The sequence below is a fragment of the Suricata suricatta genome, chromosome 11 (assembly GCF_006229205.1).
Source record: "Suricata suricatta isolate VVHF042 chromosome 11, meerkat_22Aug2017_6uvM2_HiC, whole genome shotgun sequence".
Classification (NCBI taxonomy): domain Eukaryota; kingdom Metazoa; phylum Chordata; class Mammalia; order Carnivora; family Herpestidae; genus Suricata; species Suricata suricatta.
In genome coordinates this window covers 43,431,859-43,458,409 of record NC_043710.1, presented here as the reverse complement: position 1 = coordinate 43,458,409, position 26,551 = coordinate 43,431,859, and the positions used below count along the sequence as shown (strand labels likewise).

General features: G+C 42.0%; 1 protein-coding gene across 1 annotated transcript in view; it reads left to right on the top strand.

Annotated features, from left to right (window-relative positions):
- SPON1 (spondin 1) overlaps positions 1-26,551 on the top strand; it is a 258,449-nt gene that overhangs the window by 62,626 nt on the left and 169,272 nt on the right. Inside the window, exon 3 of the mRNA XM_029956974.1 lies at positions 8,472-8,605. Coding sequence (XP_029812834.1) covers positions 8,472-8,605 — 134 coding nt within the window. The remainder of the gene's footprint in view (positions 1-8,471; positions 8,606-26,551) is intronic.

Genomic DNA, 26,551 nt, shown 5'->3' with positions numbered 1-26,551 from the left:
GGCTGAGAATAAGTGGGAGGTGAAATGAAGACAGAAAGCTAAGCCAACTCCTTCAAGTAATTTGTGATGAAGAGAAGACAGAAAACACCATAACTAGGGAGATATGAAGGGATGACTGAGGATTGTTTAATTTTTTAATGGGAAAGACTCAAATGTGCTTAACTGGCTAAAGGGAATGATTCCATGTGGGCAAAAGTTAAATCTGGAGAGAAAAGCAATTGTTAGAGTCAGGAGGAAGTAATGGGAGCAAAGCAGAGATGTGAGCAAAGTAAGGCTCCTCTGTTAATACCGAGAAGGAGGATGGGTGGAGGCAGATGAGAAAATGAGGGACTTTACATTTGATGACTTCTGTTTTTTCCTATAAAGAAAGAAGCAAGTTAAAACAATAAGAAGCCTCCCCAAACCTCCAACCTTTATCTGTCAATTTGCCTGGGAAAGTCTCAGTTTTTCCTGTTATTCAAGAACAATGGTTAATAACAGCCTTTTCATCCTTGTTTGGACAATAAACTGCATTGTCATTTTATATATGACAGAGGTGGTATCACAAAAAAGTGGGGGAAAGATGGATTAAGTAGTGTAAAAGTAATTCACAATATGGACTTCGGATGTCCCATCTCACATGTAAGAAGCGTAGAAGTCACCACTGCATTCTAACAGCAAGTAAAATGCTAAGTAACCTGAAAAATCAACAACTGTTCTTAGGTCCATCAGAGAAGTGTGTTCACAGGGCAAACCACTGCCCCCAGTATTGGAGAGACAGACAGGAGGATACAGGGGATCACAGCTTACTAGAGCAGAAATCTTCACATGCCGGCATAGGCATGTTAAAAACTCCAGAAGCACCCAATCATCAGCATGGGGGTTGGGAACAAAACTTTTGTGAGTTTTACCTCCAGGAATTCTATCAGGTTCTCAAAGTGAATATTAGAGAAAAATTCTGTTGCACCTCTTTCAGGGGAAGGAGAAATGAAACCATCTTAAAAATTTCTGTTTAATATTTGTTTATTTTTGAGAGAGAGACAGAGAGACAGAGCATGAGCAGGGAGGGGCAGAGAGAGATGGAGACACAGAATCTGAAGCAGGCTCCAGGCTCTGAGCTGTCAGCACAGAGCCCAACAAAGGGCTCTGTCTCACCAGCCATGAGATCATGATCTGAGCTGAAGTAGGACACTTAACCAACTGAGCCACCCAGGCATCCCATAAAACCATCTTTAAATACACCAGAGCATTCTGTTCTTTACAAGACCTGCCCTTGGGAAAAACTATTTTACCAGAACCTAATCTATTTGAAGGAAGAGAAATACCCAACACTAGGCCCCTCTAGCCTTCTATGTGATGGGGAAAAATATACAACACCAGCCCTCTTCAGCCCCCAGTCCCACCTAAGGCAAAGGGGGATAGTCAGGGGGATGGCTAAGAAGAATAAATGAAGTTCATTGTCCATGGGCACAAGTCACTAAAAGACTGAAATCTAATCCTAGGACTAGAGAACACTGCCTCTTCCCAACACCTTACCACCACATTACTAAAGGCTTATTTACTTCTATTCCTTTTACCCAGAATATCATGTCCATGTTTCAACAAAAAATTACAAGGCATACTAAAAGGCAAAAAACATTATTTGGAAAGACAGAGAAAGTATAAGAGGCAGACATGGCAGAGACGTTGGAGTTATCAGACTGGAAATTTAAAATATCAATGATTACTATGCTAAAGGGTCTAATGGATAAAGTAGACAGCATGCAAGAACATACGGGCAATGTAAGAAGAGAGGCGGAAATCCTCAGGAAAAAAAAAAAGAACAAAAAATAAATGCTAACATCAAAAACATTGTAACAGAAATGAATAATGCCTTTGAACATATTAGTAGTCTAGACATCGCTGGAGAATCTCTGAGCTGGAGGCAATACCAACAGAACCTCTAAACTTGAAAAGCAAAGAGAGCAAAGACTGAAAAAAGCAGAACAGAATATCCAAGGACTGTGGACAACTACAAAAGACGTAATAGATGCATAGTGTGAATACCAGGAGAAGAAAGAGATAGAGGAACAGAAGAAATATTTGAAACAATAGTGACTGAGAATTTCCCCCCAAATTAATATCAAACACCAAACCACAGGTTTGGAAAGCTCAGAGAATGCCAAGAAGGATAGATATCCAAAAAGACCTCCCCTGAGAGTATCATTAGTAAGCTAAAGAAAGTCAAAGGTAAAGAAAAAATCCTGAAAAACACTAGAGGGTGGGGGGAAGCCCTTACCTATATAGGAACGTAGATAAGAATTATATACAATTTCTCCTCAGAAACCATGCAAATATGAAGAGAGTGGAGTGAAATATTTAATGTGTTGAAACAAAACACCAACTAAGAATTCTGTACCCTGTGAGATTATTCTTCAAATGTGAACAGGAAATAAAGACTGTCAGACAAATCAAAATTGAAGGAATTTGTTGTCAGTAGACATGTCTTGCAAGAAATGCTTTAAAATTCTTTAAAGAGAAGAAAAATAATAATTCAGAAACTTGGATCTTCATAATGAAGAGCATCAAAGAAGGAGCAAGTGAAGGAATAAAAAAGGTTTTTTTATTCTTAACTGATCTAACAGATAACAGTTTGTTCAAAATAATATTAGCAACAATGCACTCAATTATATATGTTTACATCTATATACATGCTGTGTATAAGTGAAATAAATGAAAACAACAATGTAAGGGACCAGAGGAAGGAACTAGGAATCTTTTGTTATTATAAAGTGACTGCACTATCTGTAAAACAGTTTAGTATTATTTGAAAGTAGGCTTGAACTAGCTGTAAATGTATACTATGAACTCTAGGACAACCACTAAAAAAGCAAAAAAAAAACCAAAAAACAAAAAACAAAAAAATCCCACCAAAAAAAAAAAAGGGAAGTATAATTGATTTCCTAAGAAAGGAGAGGAAAATAGAATCAGAGAAAATGTTCAGTCAAAGCTGAAAATGATAGAGTTGTGAATGACAAAAATAAAAACAAAAAAAGGTCAACAAATAGAAAACAAATATGGCAAATATTATTCCAACTATATTGATAATCACCTTAAACATCAAGAGTCTAAAAATACCAACAAAAAGACAGATTGTCAGAGTGAATAAAAAATAAGACCCTGATATGTTGTCTATAATAAATTTACTTTAAATATAAATTAAAAGCAGAATGATAGAGAAAAACACACAATTCTAACACTAATCATAAGAAAGCAAGAGTAGCTGTAATGATATCAGAGCAGATTTCAGAGCGAAGAATGTTATCAGGAATAAGAGGAACATTACATAATGATAAAGGGTTCAACACTCCACGAAGACATAATAATCCTTAATGTGTGTGCACCTAACAACAACATCAAAACATGTGATGTGAAAACTGGTAGAGCTACGATGAGAAATAAATGAATTTACTATCATAGTTGGAGGCTTCAACACACCTCTATTAGAAATGGACAGATCCACCAGTCAGAAAATCAGTAAGGACATAGTTGAACTCAACAGTACTGTCAATAAAGTGGATATAATTGACATCTATAGGCCACTTCATCTAACAGTAGCAGATTACACATTCTTCTCAAGCTCACATGAAACAATAACCAAGATATACCGCATTCTGGGGCATAAAACACACCTTAACAAATACAAAGAAATCATACAATGTCTGCTCTCAGACCACAATGAAATTAAGCTAGAAATCAGTAATAGAAAGATAACTGAAAAATCCCCATAAACACATTTCTAACCAACACATGGGTCAAGGAGGAAATTTCAAAACAACTTTAAAAATATTTAAACTAAATGATAATGAAAATACAACTTATCAAAAGTTTTAGAACATAGTGAAAGCAATTCTTAAGGGGAATCTATAGCATTGAAAGTATGTATTAGAAAAGAAAAAGATCTAAGAGCAATAATCCCAGCTTCCACTTTAGGAAACCAGAAAAAGAAAAGAAAATTGCATCCAAAGTAAACAGAAGAAAAGGAGTAAAAAAAAAAAAGAAAGAAAGCAAGCAAAAATCAATGAAATTGAAAATAAGAAATCAATACAGAAAACTAACAAAACCAGAAGATTGACTCTTTGAAAAGATAAAAATAGCGATAAGACCCCTAGCCAAACAAAGAAAAAGAGAGAGAGAGAAGACAGAAATCACGGATATCAGAAATAAAAGGGGGCACCCGAGTTGCTCAGTTGGTTGGGTGTGTGACTTCAGCTCAGGCCATGATCTCGCAGTCTGTGAGTTCGAGGCCTGTGTAGGGCTCTGTGCTGGCAGCCTGGAGCCTGCTTCTGATTCTTTGTTTCCCTCTCTCTCTGCTCCTCCCTCATTCACACTCTGTCTCTTACAAATAAATAAATGTTAAAAAATTTTTTTAAATGAAAGAAGTAACATTACTAGAGATCCAATGGAAACTAAAGGAATAATAAAGGGCTGTTATGAACAACTCTATGCTCACCAACTTGATAACCTACATGAAATGGACCAATTCCTTCAAAGACACAATCTGTCAAAACTTACACAAGAAGAAATAGACAAATCGAATAGGCCTATATATATTAAAGAATTGAATCCCTAATTAATAATCTTTGAAAACAGAAAGCAGCAGACCCAGATGGGTTCACTGGTGAATTCTACCAAACATTTAAGGAAGAAATTGTACCAACATTCAACTTTCTAACTCATTCTACAATGCCTGTGTTACCCTAACACCAAAACCAGACAAAAATTTGCAAAAAAACAAAACTGCAGACTCATATTTTTCATGAAGGTAGGTGCAAAATTCCTCAACAAAAATGTTAGCAAATCAAATCCGACAATATATAAAAATAACATATACCATAACCAAATGGAATTTATCCCAGGTAATGCAAGGCTGGTTCAACATTTGACAATCAATTAATGTAATCCATCACTTTCAACAGACTAATGTGATTATTATCAGTAGATATGGAAAAAGCATTTGGTAAAACCCAGTACCCACTCATCATAGAAACCCTCAGCAGACTAGGAATAGAGAAGAATGTCTTCAACTTGATAAAAATCATCTACAAACAAAACCTATACCTAATATCATACTTACTGGGAACAAACTTGAAGCTTTCTCAGTAAGATCAGGAATGAAGCAAGTATGTCCTCTCTCACCACTACCTTTCAACATCATACTGGACATTCTAGATAATGCACTCAGAGAAGAAAAGGAAAATAAAAGTTATACAGGTTGGGAAGGAAGAAATAAAACTCTTTTTTTTCTCCAATGACCTGACTATGTAGGAAAATCTGAAAGAATCAATAAAAAATATCCTGGAACTAATAAGCAATTATAACAAAAGATTAATGGTTGTCAGGGGTTGGAGGGAGGGAAGCATGAACAGGCAGAATACAGAGGATTTTTAAGGCAGTGAAACTATTCAGTACAATACTATAATACTTCAATGGTGAACACATGTCATTATACTCTTTTCAAAACCCATAGAATATACAGCACCAAGAACGCACCCTTATGTAAACTCTGAACTTTGAGTGCTGATAATGTGTCAGTGTAGATTCATCAGCTGTAACAAATGTACCGCGCTGGTGTTAGATATTGATAATAGGGGAGGTTGTTCGTGTGTGGGGACAGGGAGCCTACAGGAACTCTGGACTTCTTGATAGATTTAGCTGTAAACCTAAAACAGCTCTTTAAAAATTAAGGTTAGAGGTGTTTGGGTGACTTGGTTAAGCATCTAACTCTTGATTTTGGCTTGGGTCATGATCCCAGAGTCTTGGGATAGAGCCCCGTCTTGGGTCTGCACTAACCATGGAGTCTGCTTGGGATTCTCTCTCTATCTCACTACCTCCCTGTTTGCTCTCTCATTCTCTCTCTAAAATAAATAAACAAATGTATTAATTTTTAAAATTAGCTCATAGTGTGGAAAAACTGCAGTTGGAGCCCTATTCCATGATATTAAAAAAATAAAATCTAAATGCATTGAAGACCTAAATGTGAAAGGTAAAGTTATAAAGCCAATGGAAAAAAAAATACTGGAAGATATCTTTGTGGTCAGTTAAGCAAGACCACACAAGTGCAGGCCATTGAAGAGAAATTGGTGAATTGGACTAGATGAAAGTTATATCTGTTAAGTGAAAAATTCAAAAAGTAAGTGAACATCTGGGTGACAGAAAGATACTTGTAAATGATTGGGGGTTCATATCTAGAAAGTACTACAAATCAGCAAGAAAAAGACAGGAAGATCCATCAGCAAAAATTCTGAGAAGGTGAAACTTGATAAATGTATGAAGAGTTGCTCAAAGTTGCTGGTATTAGAGGAAAACAAGATACCCCTTTACATCCATCAGATTAGAAACAATTATAAAGCCTGATAATCATAAGTACTGGTGAGGAGCGAGTATAATGAATAGGACAGCTGTTCTGTACAGCAGGCTGGCAGTGTTTAGGGAAATTACTATGGTTATATCCACAACCCAATAACTTTGCAATCCCACTGCATGGTTTATATTGCTGAGAATCTCTTGTGTGGGTTCCTAAGCAGAGCAGCATGAAGTTCTTTGTTGCAGCATGTTTGTGGAAGTAAAGATCTGAAAGTCAGCTGACTGCACCTCCCTGGGAAAATGGAAAAGTAAAATGCAGTCCGTGCATGCCAGGGAACACTAGGCAGCAGTCAGAAGCGATGAATTACATTCACATATTGTAACAGTGGGGGTACACGCATTCCCACTCTTTGAAAGTTCGCATTCTACCACTCTGCTTTTATGCAAGACCTACACTAGTGTGTGTTTTTGCCAACTGAGAGAAGTCCACGGAAGATTTGTGCTTTTATGAAAAAGACAAAAAGTGAAAACAGCATGCAGCATTTGTTTGGCAGTGAGCTATTTGGAGGCAGTGCACACCTGAGTAGCAAGAATGTCCTGGCCAAGCTCCTTCCCCAGGAACTGCACTCAGCATCCCCACATCAAGCTCTATAGCTTCGGCCTGTGTCTGTGAGCATCTGTGTTTTCTGTTGATTTATTTTGTGCATCTGTTAGCAAGATGTGTCTTAAGGTATCAGAAAAGCCTTAGGTTAATTTTGGGGTCTGGGAACACTCAAAAAATTTTCCACATAAATTAATGGTAATTGCTTCTGCAGTTGATGCCATTTCAGCTTACGAATGGTTTCATAGGCATGCTGTACTTTCACATAGTGGGGAAACTGTATCTTATAGCGTTAAGATTAAGTGGAGGAAACATTCAAATACAAAACAGTTCTGTGTAACTTCAAGTAAGTCACATATATGTAAACACAAGGAATACATATAATATTTTTTATATTTATATATTATATATTTTATCCATACATATATTTTATATACATATATAAATACACAGACACAAAAGGATATATATAAATAGGGGTAGGGTAAAGAATGTAAAGATAAATAAAACATAATAGAGGATTGCCTTTACTTTGTCCAGTGATAAAAATATATAATGACCTAAGGAGCTTCAGTGACTTAATGTTTTTTACCTGCTGTCCTAAAAGAAATATGAATTTTTAAAAGTAAAATAAATGCAATACAGATATTATCATCTTATCAAATTGTATTTGAAGATGAAATTAGTAATTCAGATAAACACACAGCTTGTGTGCTTAACACATACTAAAAACTCCATAAATGTTATCTATTATTATTATTAGCACTACTCATGACATAGCTCCTGCCAGTCAATTGGAGTTGGCACTAAACACCAATTGGATTTAGATGATTTCCCCCAAGAGAACCCTCCAGGCCTAACCGTCTATAATAGTACTAGAGGGAGAGACAAGTCCCAGCAGCAGACCCAGAAGCAAGCAGGAGATATGCTGAGTCTTGGGGAATGGAAACCGCCATCAGGTTGTTTTTGCAGTGTCCAAGGAAACCTTGATGGTTAACTTGGGAGAGCACCAATACAGTGCTCAACCTAGGAAAGTAGAGACTGCAAAGTAAAGAGTGCCATGAAGCTGGGAGAGAGTTTAAGTACTTTGGTGTACTTCCTCCAAAGGGGTGTTTTCTTTTAGCATTTTGATTACAGTTATACAACTGTAGCTGAATTACAAAATGTTAGCTATTTAGAGTGCTGCCTTCAGATTATTCTTCCTCTTCTTCCTCTTCCCCTCCTCCCCCTCCCTGAAGGGGGACACAGATTATCTTAGTGAAATAAGCAAGATCATCACCTAGTGGTCTGTTTCTCAAAGTGCTGACATAAATCCTGGTCCCAGAGAGCAGAGAACATGTGCCAAATCCCTGCCCTCATGTTAATTCAACAAGCATTGACTGGGACTCTATGCCAGGCACTATTCTGGTGTCTGGGGATATAGAGCTGCTAACACAAAATGACAGGTTTAAAAATAAAATTAAGGAAGTGTCAACTCTGAAACTTAAGAGCCTTCCCGAAGTGACATTGCATTTTAATGTGTTTATCTTCCACGGGTTTTCCACAGATCATAGATGAAGAAGAGACACAGTTTATGAGTAATTGCCCCGTTGCGGTCACCGAAAGCACCCCTCGGAGGAGGACAAGGATACAGGTCTTCTGGATTGCGCCGTCAGCAGGAACAGGCTGTGTGATTCTAAAGTAAGTGCACGGGAGATCCTTGTCACACTTGGTCTCCTTCCCTGCGGTCTCTCAAAGACCTCACAGTGTGGTCGCAGACAGACCGAGGCTTTGCTGGGGCATTGGGTGAGTTGCATCATCTCTCTGCCCTTAGTTATCTTAACTCTGAAATGGGGCCACGGGCCATCACTGATGAAATGCTATAAACACAACCATTCACCTGAATCTCCATTTTTATCTAGTTCAATGATTCTTATGGCCAGTCTCCATCTCCCAGAGACATTGATACTAGGTCTGGTTAAGGAAAATTACAAGCCAGATGTGGACACTCTTTGACTTCCTCATCTGGAATTTAACGTCTACTGTCCTTAAATTGTCGTAGGCTGACCTGAGACCCAACTGTAACCTGCTTGGCCTCTGGCCCTGCTTTATCATCTTGTCTTCTTCCTCCTTCCATCAAAATTGTCCTCTTGTGCCACTTCCTATCCTCCCTTTGGTGAGTTACAATGCATTATAAGAGGTATTAATTTAACCAGCTAATAGTTTTCCTTTGAAAGGTACCATTATCTTAAATCGGGGTCTCCAAAATGGCATGCCATAGAATAATGTTCAGGGAGATATAAATAGGTGGGCAAGAAACCAATTTCTACAGTGAAATAACTTTGGAAAATGCTTTATATAGATTCACAACATATATTACCATATTTAAGCTTTTGCAAAGTCCTACTAAAATGATATCTGTTGAACTTCGTTTCATCAACACTTCCCAAACTTATTTGACTCGTTTTTTTCTGGGACATATATTAACCTTCACCAGTTGGGCAAATGCAGCCATAGCCTATTTAAAACAGATTCTAGGGGCGCCTGGGTGGCTCAGTCGGTTAAGCCTCCGACTTCGGCTCAGGTCAGATCTCACGTTCCTGGGTTCGAGCCCCGCGTCAGGCTCTGTGCTGACAGCTAGCTCAGAGCCTGGAGCCTGTTTCAGATGCTGTGTCTCCCTCTCTCTCTGACCCTCCTCCTCTCATGCTCTGTCTCTTCTGTATCAAAAATAAATAAAGCATTAAAAAAAATTTAAAACAGATTCTAAAACTTTATAGAGTGATTCGGGAAATGTTAGGATTTCAGACAGATAAATTGTTGTAGGTAGATGGACAAGGCTCCAATCCCAGCATCCAAGAAGCCATTTTCCCATGGAGGTAAGAGGTTTGGACCTCCCCAGTTGTCTTCCTCTTATTTGAGTTCCCTACGGCCTTGTTTATGTATTTGGTTCATTTGTCTACACCTCTGGCAGGTGGACATTTCTACAGTCTTACAGCTGTGGTTAATTCCAGCCCACCTCTGAGGAGGGGCTGGTAAGGAGTTGTTCCAACTCGGCAGTCCAGCCCCTGCATCTTCGGGACTCAGCTGTGCCTAGCTTACAGAAAAAAAAAGCCTCCAGATGTCTCTGGAAGCCTTTGTCCATTACCCAGGCCCCGCTCTGTCTTTGTCTGGCCTCCCTTTGCTGCCATCTGTCTGTATATCATTTGTTTCTTGCTTTAATGCAACATTCTTACTCAGATTCCTTGAGAAGTGTGTCTCTTGGCCTTAATCTATTCTGGTGATTTAAAAAAAACAATTAGCAGTAGAACTTTTAAAAATAAAACCTTATATACAAACCCCAGTGTAGAACATGTATCTAATATCTAGTTGGAAGATGGGAGAAGGTTTGTGGAAATAAAGGCCACTGAAATGAGAACAAAAACGGGGCTATTTATCCAGTACTCTCTATATGCAAGCGAGTCTGCTGCCATCACTAGCCTTTAACCAGGACTCAGAGACTGGCAGAGGAGTGGGAAAGCCTATAGGGGGAAAAAGGGCAGACTGCTGGTGCGTTCTGATTGGAGGGCAGGGTATTAGCATGAGGAAGTGGAAGCAGGCTAACTAAAAGTGGAGCATCTTATGTGATTGGCTTGGAAAGCATATTTGGCTCTCTCTTGTTGGTCCTGAGTTGGAGATAGAGGAGGCAGTGGGGACAAAAATTAGAGGAGCTGGTGGTCGTTGACGAGTCCTGAATGTCACGGCAGTGGTTGTGGTTTGGCTTCCCTGGCCGGTTGCTACAGAGGTTGGGGCCGGAGTTCTACTGTCATGGTCATATGTGACCTGGCTATTGTCCATTAAGTGCTTTCAGCGTCTCACTCTGGAGACTAGGTTCCCAGTGTGGCTTTCCAGTACCCACACTCTTGCCCATGGCTGCCCGGTTACTCCGCAGAGACTGGGGCTCTGAAGAACATTGGAAAACATTAGATTTGTGTGATGCGTCTTCCTGCTCTAATAACCCTTATTCTTCTGGTCCTCTGGCTCCGATCTCTGGTTTTCTTTGACTTGTTGTTCTCACAAACCAGAAGTGTTTCATCTTCCTGGCAGAAGCCAGAAAAGCATCTCTTGTTTACCCATTAACAATGAACATATGTGAACATATGTTTATCCATTAACAGTGAACAAGCGTGGCTTGTTCAGTCACTTGTTCTTTCAACAAATGTAACTGAGCTTCTATTTGCACAGGCATCCAGGATAGACAGACAACTGAAGTATGCTCTTGGCCCTTGAGGTTCTCATGGGCCAAATGAAAGAGCAGAAAAATGTCAATCAGTCCTTTCTATGTGCCAGTACCTCAGCAGCACAGCTAGTGGATTTTATCAGATATAATCTTCAGAACAAACGTCTCTCATTTTACAGAGGAAGTCCCAGGAAATTAAGGATGTTTCTTGAGTCACATGTCCATTGAATTCCAAAGCCCCATGTTCTTCCTTTCTCTTGTTTTTTTGAGAGGGTATCTGGAGGAGCAAACCAAAGATATCCAGCACAGATGGGAAATCAAAATCTACCTATGTTTCCCAAAATGACTAATTAGATGTCCCACATCCATTTGTTGAATAGTTTGTCCTTTCCCCCAATTGTTTGAAATGCTACTTCATCAAATATAAAAATCTCTACACAGGTTTGTTCTGTTCTGCTGATCGTTTTATCTATTTCTGCACAAAACCCACACCATTTTATAGCATAATGTTATTTTATCTTTTGATAACAAGTCATCGCTCATTAATCTTCTAGTTCAAAATGTTCATGGCCATTTAAGCAGATTCATAATTCCAGACAAATCATAGAATAAGTTTGTTTTAGTTCAGTAAAACTTATATTGGGATTTTGAATGGTGTTGCATAGAATTAATACTTTAGTGTGGGAAATGGCAGCATCCTTACAATATGTTTTCCCAGTCAGAAACATGGAATATCCCCTATTTAATTCAGATCTTTTATATCCTTCAGTAAAGTACACTGATTTTTCTTCATTGGGATTGCATATTTTTGTGTGGCTTTTTCCTCATAGATAGTCTTGTTGCTTTTGTGAATGGGCTCTTTTTTCCTGTTATACTTCCTAATCATTAGTTCCTGTGTTTAGGAAAGCCATTGATCCTTGTCCTGTGAATTTGAATCTGGACACTGTTGAACTCTTTTGATAGCTCTAATGGCTTGTTCTTTCCTTCTTTGGGGAAACAATGAATAAGTATACCTTGTATTTCCTTTTCTTGTTTTAGTTTATTATCTGTCTCCTCTATTACACTACTAAATAGTGGTGTTCGTGCTTATTCCTGTTTTTAATGGGGATACTATTATATTTTACTTTTAAGTATGGCATGAAGTACAGGTTCCAAATTGATGCTTTAATCAAGTTGAGAAGGACTCTTTATCTTTCTGAGAAAGTTTCCTTCTCTTTCATGTAGAAGGCAGCATTTGGGAAACTGGCAAACCAGAGTATACTGGCACTGAGAAAGACTCAGGTTTTAACAATGATCTTGACTTTCAAGATATTTTCAGTCTAGTTGTGGTATAAAAAAATATGTATGCAAAGGTGAGCAAGCCCAAGACAAACATGAACTAGGGACAATTAAGTGTGGTTAGTCAGAAAGAAAATGAGTGAGAAATGGAATAATGGGAGCACCAGAGTTTCCGGGAAGGGTTAGTTTATATCGTAAAGGCTGGAGTAGGGTTTGGATAAAAGCACAAGGTTATTCCAGGTGAAGGGGTGGCCCTAGTGAAATTGAGGTGAGAATCTGGAGGTGAGAATAAACATGGCAACCTGGGGGACAGAGCCGGTGAGATTAGAAGGTCTTTGGGGGCTGACATCCATTGCTGAATCATGGAGGTCTTCCAGTGTCAAGATGAAGAGATTGAATTTGATTCAAGAGGAACAAGGGAGCCATTAGTGGTTATTAAATGGTGGACTGACAAGCTGGGAGGAAAGTTCATTAAAGAGTTAGTGAGGATACTTAAATCTGGCAGCAAAGCTCAGGGCAGATGAAAGGGGAGATGCCGACTTTGTTGCAGAATGCTTGCTTGCAAAAGGAACATTTGTGTTGCAGTGTTTGGCTAATATTCCTGGTAGAATAAGCTGCAGAGTCTGCTAAATGTCTATAGATGACAGCTCTGAAGCCTGCTTGGTTACTTGTGTTCCTTTGCCCAGGAAGGCAGGAAGGAAAGCACATAGCAATTATGACTTTCCTTTTGGCACCAACCTGACACCATTTCCATTTTCCATTTGGATGCAAAGATGTGAACATTTCTAAATTACAGGCTTTCCAGGCAGACCTCCTTAGAGCCTTCTCCCTACAAACGAATGACCCAGCACTTAAAGTTGCCCTGACATACTACCATGCTTCCAGAATGCTGTAAACATTATAGCAAAATAGCAACTGATTGAAAGAAAAGCACACACCCCCCCTACCCACCGTGAACAGAATAGATGTGTACAGATCCCACCAGAGAGATGAATGGGCAGACATTGCCCTTGTCCCCTTAAATCTGATGAAAATTTTGTCCCCTGAAGTGATCCTCTCTTTTCATACGTTTGTAACCTTTATTACATACATTTATAACTGGATTTCTGACACCCATTCATTATTTTCTGGGAGGGTCTGAGATGTGGGTCCTCTTGCTCCTGAGGAGAAGGTTACTTGATGAACCATTTGGGGAATCCAGCCTTTTGGTGCAATGGTTGGATGCAGGTAGTACTCAATAGGCAAGAGCCAAACCCTGTTCTGCAAATATGCATTTAGTCCTCACAGCCACCCTATGAACTAGATACTACAGAGGACGCTGAGGCACAGGAGAGAGTGAGTAACTTGCCCACAGTCACAGGGTATGTGACAGAGCTGGGATTTAGACAGAAAATCTGGGCTCCATTGTCTGTCATCTGGACTCTCGCATCTAAGATTGGTGCTGCTGGATCAAGCTCAACTCTGACTTCCTCTCCCCCCAAATCATTAGTTGCCAAATATGTTTCTTTTTCCTACCACGTACTTCATATTCATTGCCTTATTCACAGACTCCTCCCAGCACAGCATTACAAGAACCACCTAACTGCTCACTCTGGTTCCTTGCCCTCTGCTCCTTCCTCTGGGAGGAGTCTTGCTGTCCTCATATACAGCTGAGTCATCGCTGAACGGGGCTCTCTACCACCTATAAGATAAGTCCGAATTCTACTCAGAGCATTCAGGTCTCCCCGTGTCCTTTACCAGAGTCCCTGACCAGCCTCTTCTTGCACTTCCACGAACCCTGTGCTCCAGCTGTTCCTGTCTGCCCATTCTCTTGGCAACATTTATTGAGCACCTCCTGTGTGTAGGCTCAAAGGACTCAGAGGCCATCTTTGAGGATGTCACAGTCCTAGGAGTGAAACACAAACCAAACAAATCAGGTTCACAGTCTTTCCTCTGCAGTTTTGAAATCCAAAAATCTCTAAACTCCAAAAGTGGTTCTTTTTTTTTTTTTTAACTCTCTGAGGGCCCAAACTTATCCTGAACTGACTTAAAGTTGTTTATACTCTTTTAGTGTAAATATTAATGAGTTGGATATCCACACCCTGAAAAGAATATTGCAAAATTTGTGGAATTTGCATTGCATTGTCTTTATGAAGTCCAAAATTATTCCAAATTCTGAAATACACCTGGCCTTGGGGGTGTCAGATAAGGGAACTCTGCCCTGTTGATACAATCCAAGGTGGGAAGTTTGGTAATGAAAGTGTCACTCCAAGAGTGCGGAGGAGGCAGCCCTGTGGCAGGACTGGGTTGCACATAAATGTTAAAAAGAAGCGACACGTTGCTTCCCGATGAAATAACCTATTTCTAGATCTGAGCACTTATTCAGTTTTACCCATTGCCAGAGAATAAAGTCAAAATACCTTAGCATGGTGTCCAAGGCCCTTCATGACTTGTTTCAGTCACCTTTACAGACCCATTTCTAGGTGCTTCTCCTCCCCACATGAGACTGAACCTCATGGCGGGATCTATTTTACTCTCTTTGTGGCCCTAGGACAGGGGTTGGCAAATCCCATAGGCTGGATTTGTCCAGCCCCCTGACTTTTTTTGTGAATAAACATTTATTGGAACACAGCCATGTTCATTTATTTACATATTGTTTAGGCTGCTTTCATGCTACAGCAACAGAATGGACAAGGTGCAACAACAAAATATTTTTTCCTCTGGCAGTTTATAGAAAAAGTATACTGACCCCTGCTCTAATGCATACACCCAGTGCTAAAAACTTAGTAACTATTAATTCCCATCCTAGGTCCTCCTAAAAGCCCTGCTGAGACAAAGGCTTTTTTGTGAGTAGTTTATTTGGGACGTGATCCCAAGGGGCTGGGGAGGGGAACGGTAGGGAAGGGATGATTCAGTCAAGTGTTATTGACTTGGCCATCATTGGTGGCAACTGGTACTTGATCCCACCGGGAGCTTTGTGAAGCCTTGTGACACGTCTCAGAGCAGTGTGCCCAAGGATAGTGGGGAAAGCCATTATGCATGGGTTTCCATCCTCCATTGGTCAAGGGTGGCCCTGTAAGCATTAACTTCCCATGTACTTCTGGGTTGCACACATGTTAGAATTCATCAGATTCTGAACACATACTGCAACACCAGAAAAGCTTTGGGACAGGAAGCAAGAGATGTACCACACAGACAAAGTGTGCATCATGCAATTACAGTAGGGCAGAGCTGGTCACTGCCGTGACGGTGTTGGCATCAGAGTTGAGAAAGGAGGGATGTGAAGAGGCAGGCATTTATAGGTGCCTGATGGATCAATTAGTGTGCGTGACAATGTGAGTAGCTTATATCCCTCACCAAACACTACGCTAGGTACACGGTGTGCTCTATCTCCCTTAATTCTCCTAAAAGACTATATCTCTCTTTTCTCTGTAGGGCTTTCCCATTTTGTTGATGAGAAAACCAAGGTTTAGAGAGTTTATATCCAGGGTAATAAAGCAGCTGGGTGATGAAGGTGGGACTTAAACCCACTTCCATGTGACACTGAAGCCTTTGTTGTTAACTAAACACCACTGAACTATCCTGACTGAGCTTGACCACCCCCCATGTCCCCTCCTCCTTCTGCCTCAGTTGGTCTGTGAGGTCTGTGAGTGCAGAGCCGCTCTTGTAAACGAGGGGGAGAGGACTGTCTGTTGAGGGGGTTGAGGTGGGGGAAAGATGTTGTTTCCCAAGGGAAGAAACTAATTGCATTTAGAAAATGGAAACAAACCCTGAGATCTGGCAAGAGGAAGGCTTATTCGTGGGAAGAGAGGCTGGGTCTTAAGGAGGAATTAGTGAACACTCGTAATGCTTTGGAACTTCACAGAGCTCACCAAACCTTTTTATCTTAGAAAGAAACAACAGAGGAAACCCACATGAGATGACTGTGTAGGTTTAGAGGAAGCTGGCAGCATTAGGAGGATCCGGGGTGCAGCTCCCTCCACTGTTCTTCTGGCGTTAGGTATTGAGAAGCACCGTGGGCCCATTTGTTGTGAGTCAGGGTGGCTCTCCTGCCAGGCTGCCAGGACCTCAGCCATGCCACCCCGGGGGAGGAAGCAAGGAGTGGACAGAAAGGAGCCGGAAAGCCCTGAGCCTGCTGAAGTGGCTGGTTCTGGGAGAGTACTTGGAAAGACCAAGGCCGTGACTACAAGGGCAACATGTGTTTGGTTTAGGAAGATTTAGATGCCCTGAGACCTACCATCAACTGGTAGAATCCAGATGCCAGGAGTTCTTGCGAGGCCAGCAGTGGCGCATTTCCAGGGGAGCAGTCCAACGCCTGCAGAGTTTCGTTCAGCAGCTGGAGTCCCAGGTGCAGGATCCAGCCCCCAGGGGAGACGCTGGCGCGCATTAAATAGGGAGTGTGGGCTGCAGAGGAGCTCCAGGCACAGCAGTAGACCGAAGCTTGGGTAGAAGCACTGCTCCACAGACTGTGCCAGCGCTGCCAGGGGCCCAGGAGCGGGGGCGTCCCCCGTATGACTCTGTTGTGCAGCAGGGCGTGGGGCCCAACCGCAAGGCTGCTTCCAGTCCTTCCCAACGGACAGGGCAGCAGCTGCTGGTACATCCCCTACCCTGGTCATGGTGGGGTCAACGCACGATGTTTTGACCCTGTGGACATTTTAAAAAATTAAGATTAAATTCACATAACATATTAACTATTTTTTTTTATTTTTTTTAACGTTTATTTATTTTGAAGGACAGAGAGACAGATTGAGCGGGGGAGGGGCAGGAAGAGAGTGAGAGAGACACAGAATCTGAAGCAGGCACCAGGCTCTGAGCTGCCAGCACAGAGACCGATGTGGCCTTCAGACTCATGCGCATGAGATCATAACCGACTGAGCCACCCAGGTGCCTCAACACCTCATTTTATTTATTTTTTAATGTTTATTTATTTATTTTGAGAGAGAGAGAGTGAGTGTGTGTGTGTGTGTGTGTGTGTGTGTGTGTGTGTGTAAGCAGAGGAGGGACAGAGAGAGGGAGGGAAAGAGAGAATCCCAAGCAGTCAGTGCAGAGTTGGACCGGCTCCATCCCATGACCCTGGGATCATGACCTGAGCCAAAATTAAGAGTGCGACAATCAACTGATTGAGCCACCCAGGTGCCCCTAAAATTAGCCATTTTTTTAAATTAAAGTTTTGTTTTTGTTTTATTAATTTATTTATTCTGAAAGAGAGAGAGCACCTGCAAGAGTGGGAGAGGGGCAGAGAGATGGAGACAGAGAGAATTCCAAGCAGGCTCCACACAGACAGGTACAGTACAGAGCCTGACATGGGGCTGGAACCCATGAAGCATGAGATCATGACCTGAGCTGAAATCAAGAGTCAGACGCTTAACCAACTGAACCACCCCGGTGCCCCTAAAATTAAACATCTTAAAGCCACCAGTTCAGTAGCATTTAGTACATTCACACTCTTGTGCCACCACCACCTCTGTCTAGTTCCAAAACATTCCAACTGCTCCAGAGTAAAAATCCAGAGCTTCTCCCCATTCTCCTGTCCCTAGCCCCTGGCTACCACCAATCTGCATTTGCCGATTGATATTTCATATAAATGGAATTATACAATATGCGGCCTTTTGCATCTGGCTTTTTCCCCTGAGCATAGTGTCTTTGAGGTTCATCCATATTGTAGCATGTATTGGCAGTTCATTCCTTCGAATTCCTGAGTAATGTTCCCTTATATGTGGATACCACAATTTGTTTATCCCTGTGGTCATTTTTGACATGAAATCACCAAAGGATGAAAACAGAATCATTTGGGCAACAGTGAAGAAGGCCCCTGTGGTATCACACCTGCATGTATTTAGTCTCTAGGTGTGTTGCTCCCCTCCGGAGCTTCACCCCATCCTTGGGAAGGGCAGCAAGGACTCTAGGACAAGGGCAGAAAAAGAACAAAGAGATGGTCACATGCCTACTTTGTCTTTCAAGAACATGAAGTAAGGGGGAACTAGGCTAGCGTATTTTACCCTATCACCAACATGGCTTGATTAGATCTCTGCCCCCAGTGCGGGACTGCAGTATAACAGAGTCATGTACACCTGGGTGTTCGTCACTGGACCTGGAAGAAGCAGGGGCTGAAGCCCTCTGGAGATGCGGACAATGCTGAGGGTCAAGACGAGGGTCCTTGGTCTCATGGAAGACATTCCTCCCCAGAGGCCCACAGCTCCATCACCGTTCACCTTCAGCTGCTAATCTGAGAATTGTCCCTGAATCCTTAGCCTCCGTGCAAGCCTGCTCGCCGCACTCAACACTCAACCTAAAGCCAATGAAGAAATGAAATTACATAAGAAGAAAGAGTGTCCCCCCACTCCTTCTGTGATTGATTCTTACAGGCTGATTTCCATTCCATTTTTCCTTGGGCATTTCCCTAAGATTTCACATTTAACAGCCAGGAAAATAGTAGAAAAAGCTCCTTTATATCTGAGTTCTATGCTATTCATAAATGAAAATCTTGTTAATTTAGAGTTTGACAGCTGTGGTGCATTTGTAAGTCCAGGGCAGCTGTCATCAGTACTCTGGCTTATTTTTCAAACAGATGTTTAATTTGACTTTAGTGCTATTGCCAATTTTTTAGGGGAAAAAGAGGGGGAAGCAGAAACAGAAATAATCATTATATTCATCATTTGGTTTCCTTTCAAAACATAAACCAGCATGATTAACGATGACACCAGAATTGCTCTAATTGCAGTTTTGGGTGCAAGACTGGTTAGCTGTCCTCCCCTACGTGGTCCAAGGTCCTTCCCTCCCCCACCCCCTGAAAAGTCAGAGGCTGTTTTGTGATAATTACACCCAGACTCCGAACAAAGTCCCAGCTACCCAGAAAAGCCTTCCAGAAAAAAACCTGGGGACTGGTGAATGATGGGTGACGGGGCCACAACCCCAAATGAAAGCCACGGGGCTGAGTCTTGTGGCCGTGGCATCAGGAAACCAACAAGAGCAAACAGAGCCCTTGGAATGGCAGCCAGGCTCTCCTACTCACTCTTTTCGTATCTACCATGCTTATGTGGCTCAGGCAGCTGGGTTCGTGCATGCTCACAGTGTGCAAATCGGTCTCAATGTATAAAATTAAACACATCTGTGGCTCCACGTAGAAATCTGATGAGTCAGAATGTACTTGAATAGGCCCGGCTGTTCCAGTCCACGTTGCTTGGAGGAATCTTCCTTCACACCAGCTGTGTTGCTAGGTAAACCTACTTCCTGGATCTGATTTCTCTGCCCTCGTTTTTTTTGTGTTTGGCTTTCAGTGGTCTCAATCATGGCCCTTGGCCCCTCTTTGATGATGCCTCTGTAGTGGGGACATGATACGAGATCACGCACTTACTGCGTATCTTTGTACATTGAGGTGGCAGACACTGTGCCTTCTCACTCTGTCAACCACTGTGACATGTGCTAGACTAAAGAAGAATCCACCACAAGGAAAAGTTCGGCAGATGTCCTGGATCCCAGCTCTGAAGTCATGGTTTGAAAGAAGAATCATCCACAGCTTCTTCTAACTAGTGCTAGAAATAATGGGACGCTCTATACAGAACCAAGATACGGGTTCTAAGGGCCAATCTGACTTCTCAAAGGGGAGCTCCACATCTTTTTAAATAGGAGGTATTGCTTGCAGATTATTAGTTAGGAACTAATGCTTCTTTAGCTACATATATGCCAAGCTTCTGCCATGTGGACCACTCAAGAATTATGGGGAATATTTAGGGAATTGTTCCATGTATCACAAACTCTTGGCTGTTGCTTGCCACCCACCCATCTAGCTAGACTATGGGTCCATTCCTCAGACAATTTGCCCCCAACTTTGCTCCACACTTGGAGCCCCATGGCTTACTACTCCACATCACAGCTAAGGGCAAGCAACAATGGTTAATAAGATGTTGTTGAAAGCTTGGAGAGTGCCAGGAGGGAACTATAATACAGAGAAATTATACAACTTGCTTCTAGATTTCGGCTGCTCTTTGGGCCCAAAAGTCCAAGTTCATCCTTGGCCAGGGTAGCAGTGTTCCCCTGCTCTTCATGTTGGTGAACATCAAGCTCTCTGTCTACCCTTGATGGCCAGTTTACTTCCCCTGCAAAAGGATGTCTTTGTACAAATCCCAGTTACCCCAAATTCTAGACCCAGCTCCCCTCTGGACTAGTTTGTTCAGCATTATAAATACAAAGGTGGAGTCACGGGCGTGCCTAGGCGGCTCAGTAGATTAAATGTCTGACTTTTCATTTCAGCTCAGGTCATGATCTCATGGTTCCACATCGAGCTCTGCACTGACAGCACGGAGCCTGCTTGGGATTCTCTCCTTCCTCCTCTCTCTTCCCCTCCCTCAGCCATGCTTTCTCTTTCTCAAAAATACATAAACTTAAAAAAAAAAAGGTGGAGTCACAGCTTAGGAGACTTGAGATCAAATTCTGGCTCCACCACTTTAACTAATGACATTAGGCAAGTCATTTTAAACTCCCAGCACCTCAGCTGCCTCCCCTGTAAAGTAGGGATAATATTAGTACCTGCCTCAAAGGATTGCAATAAGGATTAAAGTGGTTAGAACAGCATCTGGTGTAGAATAAGCTCATAAATTGCTACATGATTAATTTCATTGTGATTATTGCTCTACAGTTGCCATAAAATGAGGAACTCACATACGTGTTTCTAAGACAAAAGAAGTGGTTCATCTCTAGAAGTGAATTTCAGTTTTTGGCACTTAGGACAAAATGTGTACATTTTTTGAAACATGGTTTAAAGCTTTAAGCTCTGTAAGTTTCAGTCTCTCTGGGTCTCCTTTCCTTTTGCTCGTTTGCCCCTTGCCACTTCCCATAAAGAATATGAAGAGGTGTTAAGACAAAGAAAACAAAACAGTCATGTGAAATTTAAAACTTCAAGACCAGGAAAAATAAAAACTAAAATCTAACAACAGAACAAGAGGAAGACCTAGTGCAAATATACACGGCCTATAATCATTCAACTCTTCCCATAGAATTGTAAGAGTCATCGATTGCAATGCATTAAATAAAATGGAAAACTAGAGGCCATCTGATGTAAACAAGTTCATATGCCACTTACGTGAATGAATGAATGAACAAATAAATTTGCAATGTTTGATAAGGAACTGGATGTTTATATCATCTCACAGCCTCTGCCCTCAAAATAATTACTGCAAAGAGAAAAACCAGGGGCTTTAGAGTGGAGAAGTCTGGCAGACACCAGTGATGGGACAAATCTAAATTTAAAATCATGAGCCACCTGATAGGATGCATGAAAAGAACACATCATCACTCCTATGATATTCCTGCTAAAGACGCATAACCTGAATCTAATCCTGAGGAAGCATCAGACAAGCTCAATCATTTTATAGAATTACCTGACATGTTAATCTTCAAAAGTTTCAAAGTCATAAAAGTCAAAGAAAGACTGAGGAACCATTCTAGACATAAAAGTCTAAGTGCAGTGCCGTGATTCTGAATGAGATGTTTTGGCAATACAGGGATGATTTCAGTCAAAACTTGAATAGGGTTTGAGGATTGGACGTATTAATGTGAATCTCCCGTATCTGGTGACTGTGTGTAGTTACACAGGAGATCTTTGTTTGCAAGAAATACGCAATAAAGTACTCAAGGTGATTGGATATCATTCAACCACCTGCTCACAGATGCTTCATGGGAAAACAAGTACTTTGTACTGTTCTTGTAAATTTTCTTTAAGGTTGAAATGGCTTTGAATTAAACAGACCCAGCAGAAAGGCAGGGGGTGGTGGAGTAGGAAGTGAAAAAGGAAAGCTGCATTTGCAACTTTCCTTTAAAAAAAATTTTTTTTAACATTTATTTATTTTTGAAAGACAGAGACAGATCATGAGCAGGCGAGGGGCAGAGAGAGAGGGACACACAGAATCTGAAGCAGGCTCCAGGCTCTGAGCTGCCAGCACAGAGCCCAATGTGGGGCTCAAACCCATGAACTGTGAGATCATGACCTGAGCCCAAGTCATACGCTCAAACAACTGACCCACCCAGGCACCCTCAACTTCCCTTTTATATTTTTTCCCTTTCCTTCCTGGTTTCCTCCTCTCAGAAGGTTGGGCTGAGATATGGATGAGATTACGCTGAGCTTCAGTCCAGAAGATGGGCAAGGACTCACCAGGCCTGATCGTTGGGCTGATAAATGTGTCCGCTCCTCGATTCCTACCATTGGTCTGTACCAGGCACCGTGCCTGGCCCAGAGAATGCAGAGATGAATAGGGCACAGCCTCTCAGGAACTCGAGGTGGCGGGAACAGGCCATTCCATGGGCAGCAGCTACATAATGTAGACGGGGTCACGCTGGGAAGAGCACAGGGCTGGGGTAGGTGGGCACCCAGTCTAGTCTGGGGTGGTGCAGAAGGTCCAGAGAGCACAGCTTGTGAGCTGACGAGAAGGCAGTAGGGGAGAAATGGGGGGAAAACAGAATGTGGGACTGTCCCCATCCCAGAGAAGGCATGGAACATTTGAGGACCTGCACTGTGGATCCTGATGGTGGAGCAAGAAAGAGTACAGTTGGGGTGGAAATGGTGCTCAATAAAAGTGACTTTTTTCCCTTTACTTTTCTCCTATTTTTGATTCTTTCCTTCTTTGAGACCTTCTTTTGTCTTTTGAGACATTCCTTCTTTGAGCATTCAGTGGGGTATTGCTCTAATTTTTTAATAACAGAAATAATGATAGATAAAATCTGTGCTAACATATCTTCTTATGATGAAGATAGTACTCCCCCATTTTACATGGAGGAAACTGAGACACAACCAGCCCAACATCATCAGCAGAAGAGCTGGGACTTGAAGCCCAGACAGCCCAACTCCACAGCCCAAGCTTTGGCTGTGCCATGGTGAATGGGTAGATCGTTAATGAGGCCGGTTTCTCATGAGGATTACTTGTCTTTTATAGAGGATTATCTTTTTTTTTTAATTTTTAGTTAAATTCTAGTTCACGTACAGTGTGATATTAGTTTCAGATGTAGAATTTAGTGATGCATCACTTACATACAACACCCACTTCTCATCACAAATGCCCTCCTTAATCCCCATCACCCATTTAACCCAGCCCCCCGCCCCCGGCCCACCTCCCCTCTAGCAACCATCAGTGTGTCCTCTATAGTTAAGAGTCTGTTTCCTGGTTTACCTCTCTTTTGTTTTCCCCCAATGTTCACCTGCTTCATTTCTTTTTTCTTTTTTAGTGTTTATTTATTTTTGAGAGAGAGATAGAAGTGAGGGAAGGGCAGAGAGAGGGAGACCAAGAATTCCAAACAGGCTCCCTTCTGTCAGTGCAGAGCCTGGCATGGGTCTCGATCCCAGGAGCTGTGGGCTCATAACCTGAGTCGAAATCAAGAGTCAGACGTTTAGCTGACTGAGCCACCTAGGCGTCCCTCATCTGTTTCATTTCCTAAATGAGGATTGCCTTTTAATCTAGTTCTCTAATTATAGGGGCAAATGGGGGACATGCTCGGGAATGGGGGTACGTCTCACCCACTCAAGTCACTCCCCTGCCACCCCTCTCACCGCCTCCCCTGCCTATACTGTCAGTATCATGTGAGACCTACCCGGGGTGCAGGTGACCCTGGAGCCTGCACTGGCCCGGGTGACAGCTGTACCCTGTGTGGCTGTAGAGGGAGGGCAGCTCGTAGTGGAGGAAAGAAACAAAGGGTCACATCAAAGAAGAAAGGCTGAGGCTCAGGTCCAAAGAATGGGGAAGGCAGTCACAAGGGAGAAATGGAGCACAAGTTGGATCACAATGAGCAGTTCAGGATGGAAACTGCAAATAAGACAAAAATGTAAAAGGCCCCTTTGTATGTCTTGCTGTAGGTGGCGCTTAGCCTCAGCAGGAAGGGAGGTCACTGTATTTTTCACCACCCTCTGTCTCTCACTACTCAGCAGGACTCCATTATTCATTTCAACAGATACTTAGTGAGCATTTACTATGTGCCAGACTTGTGCTAGGCATGGGGAGTGAAGAAGAGAGAACAAGGCATAGGGACTGGCACCTGAGTATTTATCTGAGAACCTGACATTCCAGGCTGTCTTTGGCCTAATTTCCACATCTCTCTGGCCGTCACTACAGGGAGATTCTATTGCTATTCATATTTTTTAAGATGGCTCATGACTGATTGCAAACGTTGCGTTAGAGAGTTTGCCCTTTGCAGATGGGCTCTGGGGTTAGTCAGGTCAAGGTTTATGTCTTGGCTGTACCAGGTCTGAACCTGTTTTCCTCCCTATAAAGGAGCTAAGGCACAGGAAGTGCCCTTTGCATTTTTTAAGTAGTTTATGATTTACAGAGCACCTTCCCCATACTCTTGCAAAGTTGACATCATAAAATTAAGGCTCAGGGGCACCTTGGGTAGCTCAGTCCTTTAAGCATTTGATTTCGGCTCAGGTTTTGATCTCCTGGTTTGTGGGATCGAGCACCATATCAGGCTCTGTGCTGCCAGCTGGCAGCCTGGAGCCTGCTTCAGATTCTGTGTCTCCCTCTCTGCTCCTCCCCTGCTCATGCTTTGTCTGTCTGTCTCTGTCTCTCTGTCTGTCTCTTTCTCTCTCTCAAAAATAACTAAACATTAAAAAACAAATTAAAAATATAAGGCTCAGAGAGGTGCTGTGATTTGAACTGGATCCCACAGACCCTGAGTGTGCAAGTCAAGATAGGAACCTGGTCTCCACTTGTAAAACAGAGAGCAGTTGCTGTGCTTTTGCACAGTTTCTTTTATGAGGATCAAAGTCACTGTATCCCCATAGGGACACCTACATAGACTCTCTTTACCAGCAGTTTTAGCTCAGGATTTCCTTATTACATGGGAGTCGGGAGGGCCCAGTGAAGAAAGCTGTGGTTTGTGGAGTCAGCCTCCCTGGGTCCCTAATCCTGGCTCCCTGATTAAGAGTTATAGAAACTTGGCAAAGAGATTTGGTCCCTCTGTGCCTAGGCTTTTGTCATCTGCAGAAATCATGATGGCAGGATTAAACCGTAAATGGGAGGATTAAAGGAGAGCATCTCTGCCAGTGATTTTTAACCCTGGCTGCACATGAGAATCACTTGGGCAGCTTTTTAAAATCACCAGTGCTCTGGCCCCAGCTCTGGGGTCCAGCTCTCCTTGGTCTGGGGCGGAGTCAGGATGTCAATATTTTTTGGAAGAGCGTCCAAATTATTTTAAGGTTTTTTGTTTGTTTGTTTTGAGAGAGAGAGAGCTTTGCTCTCGAGAGAGCAAGCATGGGCATGTGTGCAAATGGGGGAGGGGCAGAAAGAGAGGGAAAGAGAGAATCCCAAGCAGCCTCCACACTCAGGGCAGAGCCCCAATGTGGGGCTTGATCTCACAACCTTGAGATCATGACCTGAGCCAAAATCAGGAGTTGAACATTCAACTGACTGAGCCACCCAGGCACCCTTCCTCCAAATAATTTTAATGAGTAGCCAGGGCTGATATTAACAAGAAAACCAAAGACTCAAAATGGTGTCACTTAGGTCAAAGCTTCAAGTCAGTAAACCGAGACTTAATACTTAATCTAACTGCAGTTTCAACCCTCAAGGAATATAACTTTTAATCAGTCAGGAATTTTCTGGTCAGCACCCATATGGTAATCAGTTCCCTGGGCCCCTTTTATCCCTCAAAGGAAGATAAAGTAATTCATCTACTAAAACCTTTTCTCCCCGAATGAAGGTGACCCCACCTGAAATGATCCTTTTTTTTTTTCCTGTTTATGACTCCTTATCCTGCCCTTAAAAATCTTTTTCTTTCTGTAGCCCTTTGGAGCTCCCCTCTACTTGGGAGTTGGGATACTGCCCATTTCATGAATTGATTAATAAAGCCAGATCTTTAAAATTTACTCAGTTGAATTTTTGTTACTTAACACAGAGAGACCCTGAAATATATAAAATGCTTAGTACAGAGTGTCTGGCACATAGCACTCTCTAGATGTTAGTTGTTATACGAGCTAATGACAAGGTCAAGGACTGTGGGCTAACACTGGTGAATTGGTATGAGCATACAGTGGGCCCAAACCACTGTGCAGTGCACTGTGGGTAGGTACTGAGATGAGCAAAAGACAGTCCCTACTTTGTAAGTGTTAATTGACTCTCCAGTTGGGTAGAAAAGGCATAAATACATGCTAAGTTAGATAGCAACATGAGGTTTAAAGTTGAAAGAACAAAGGA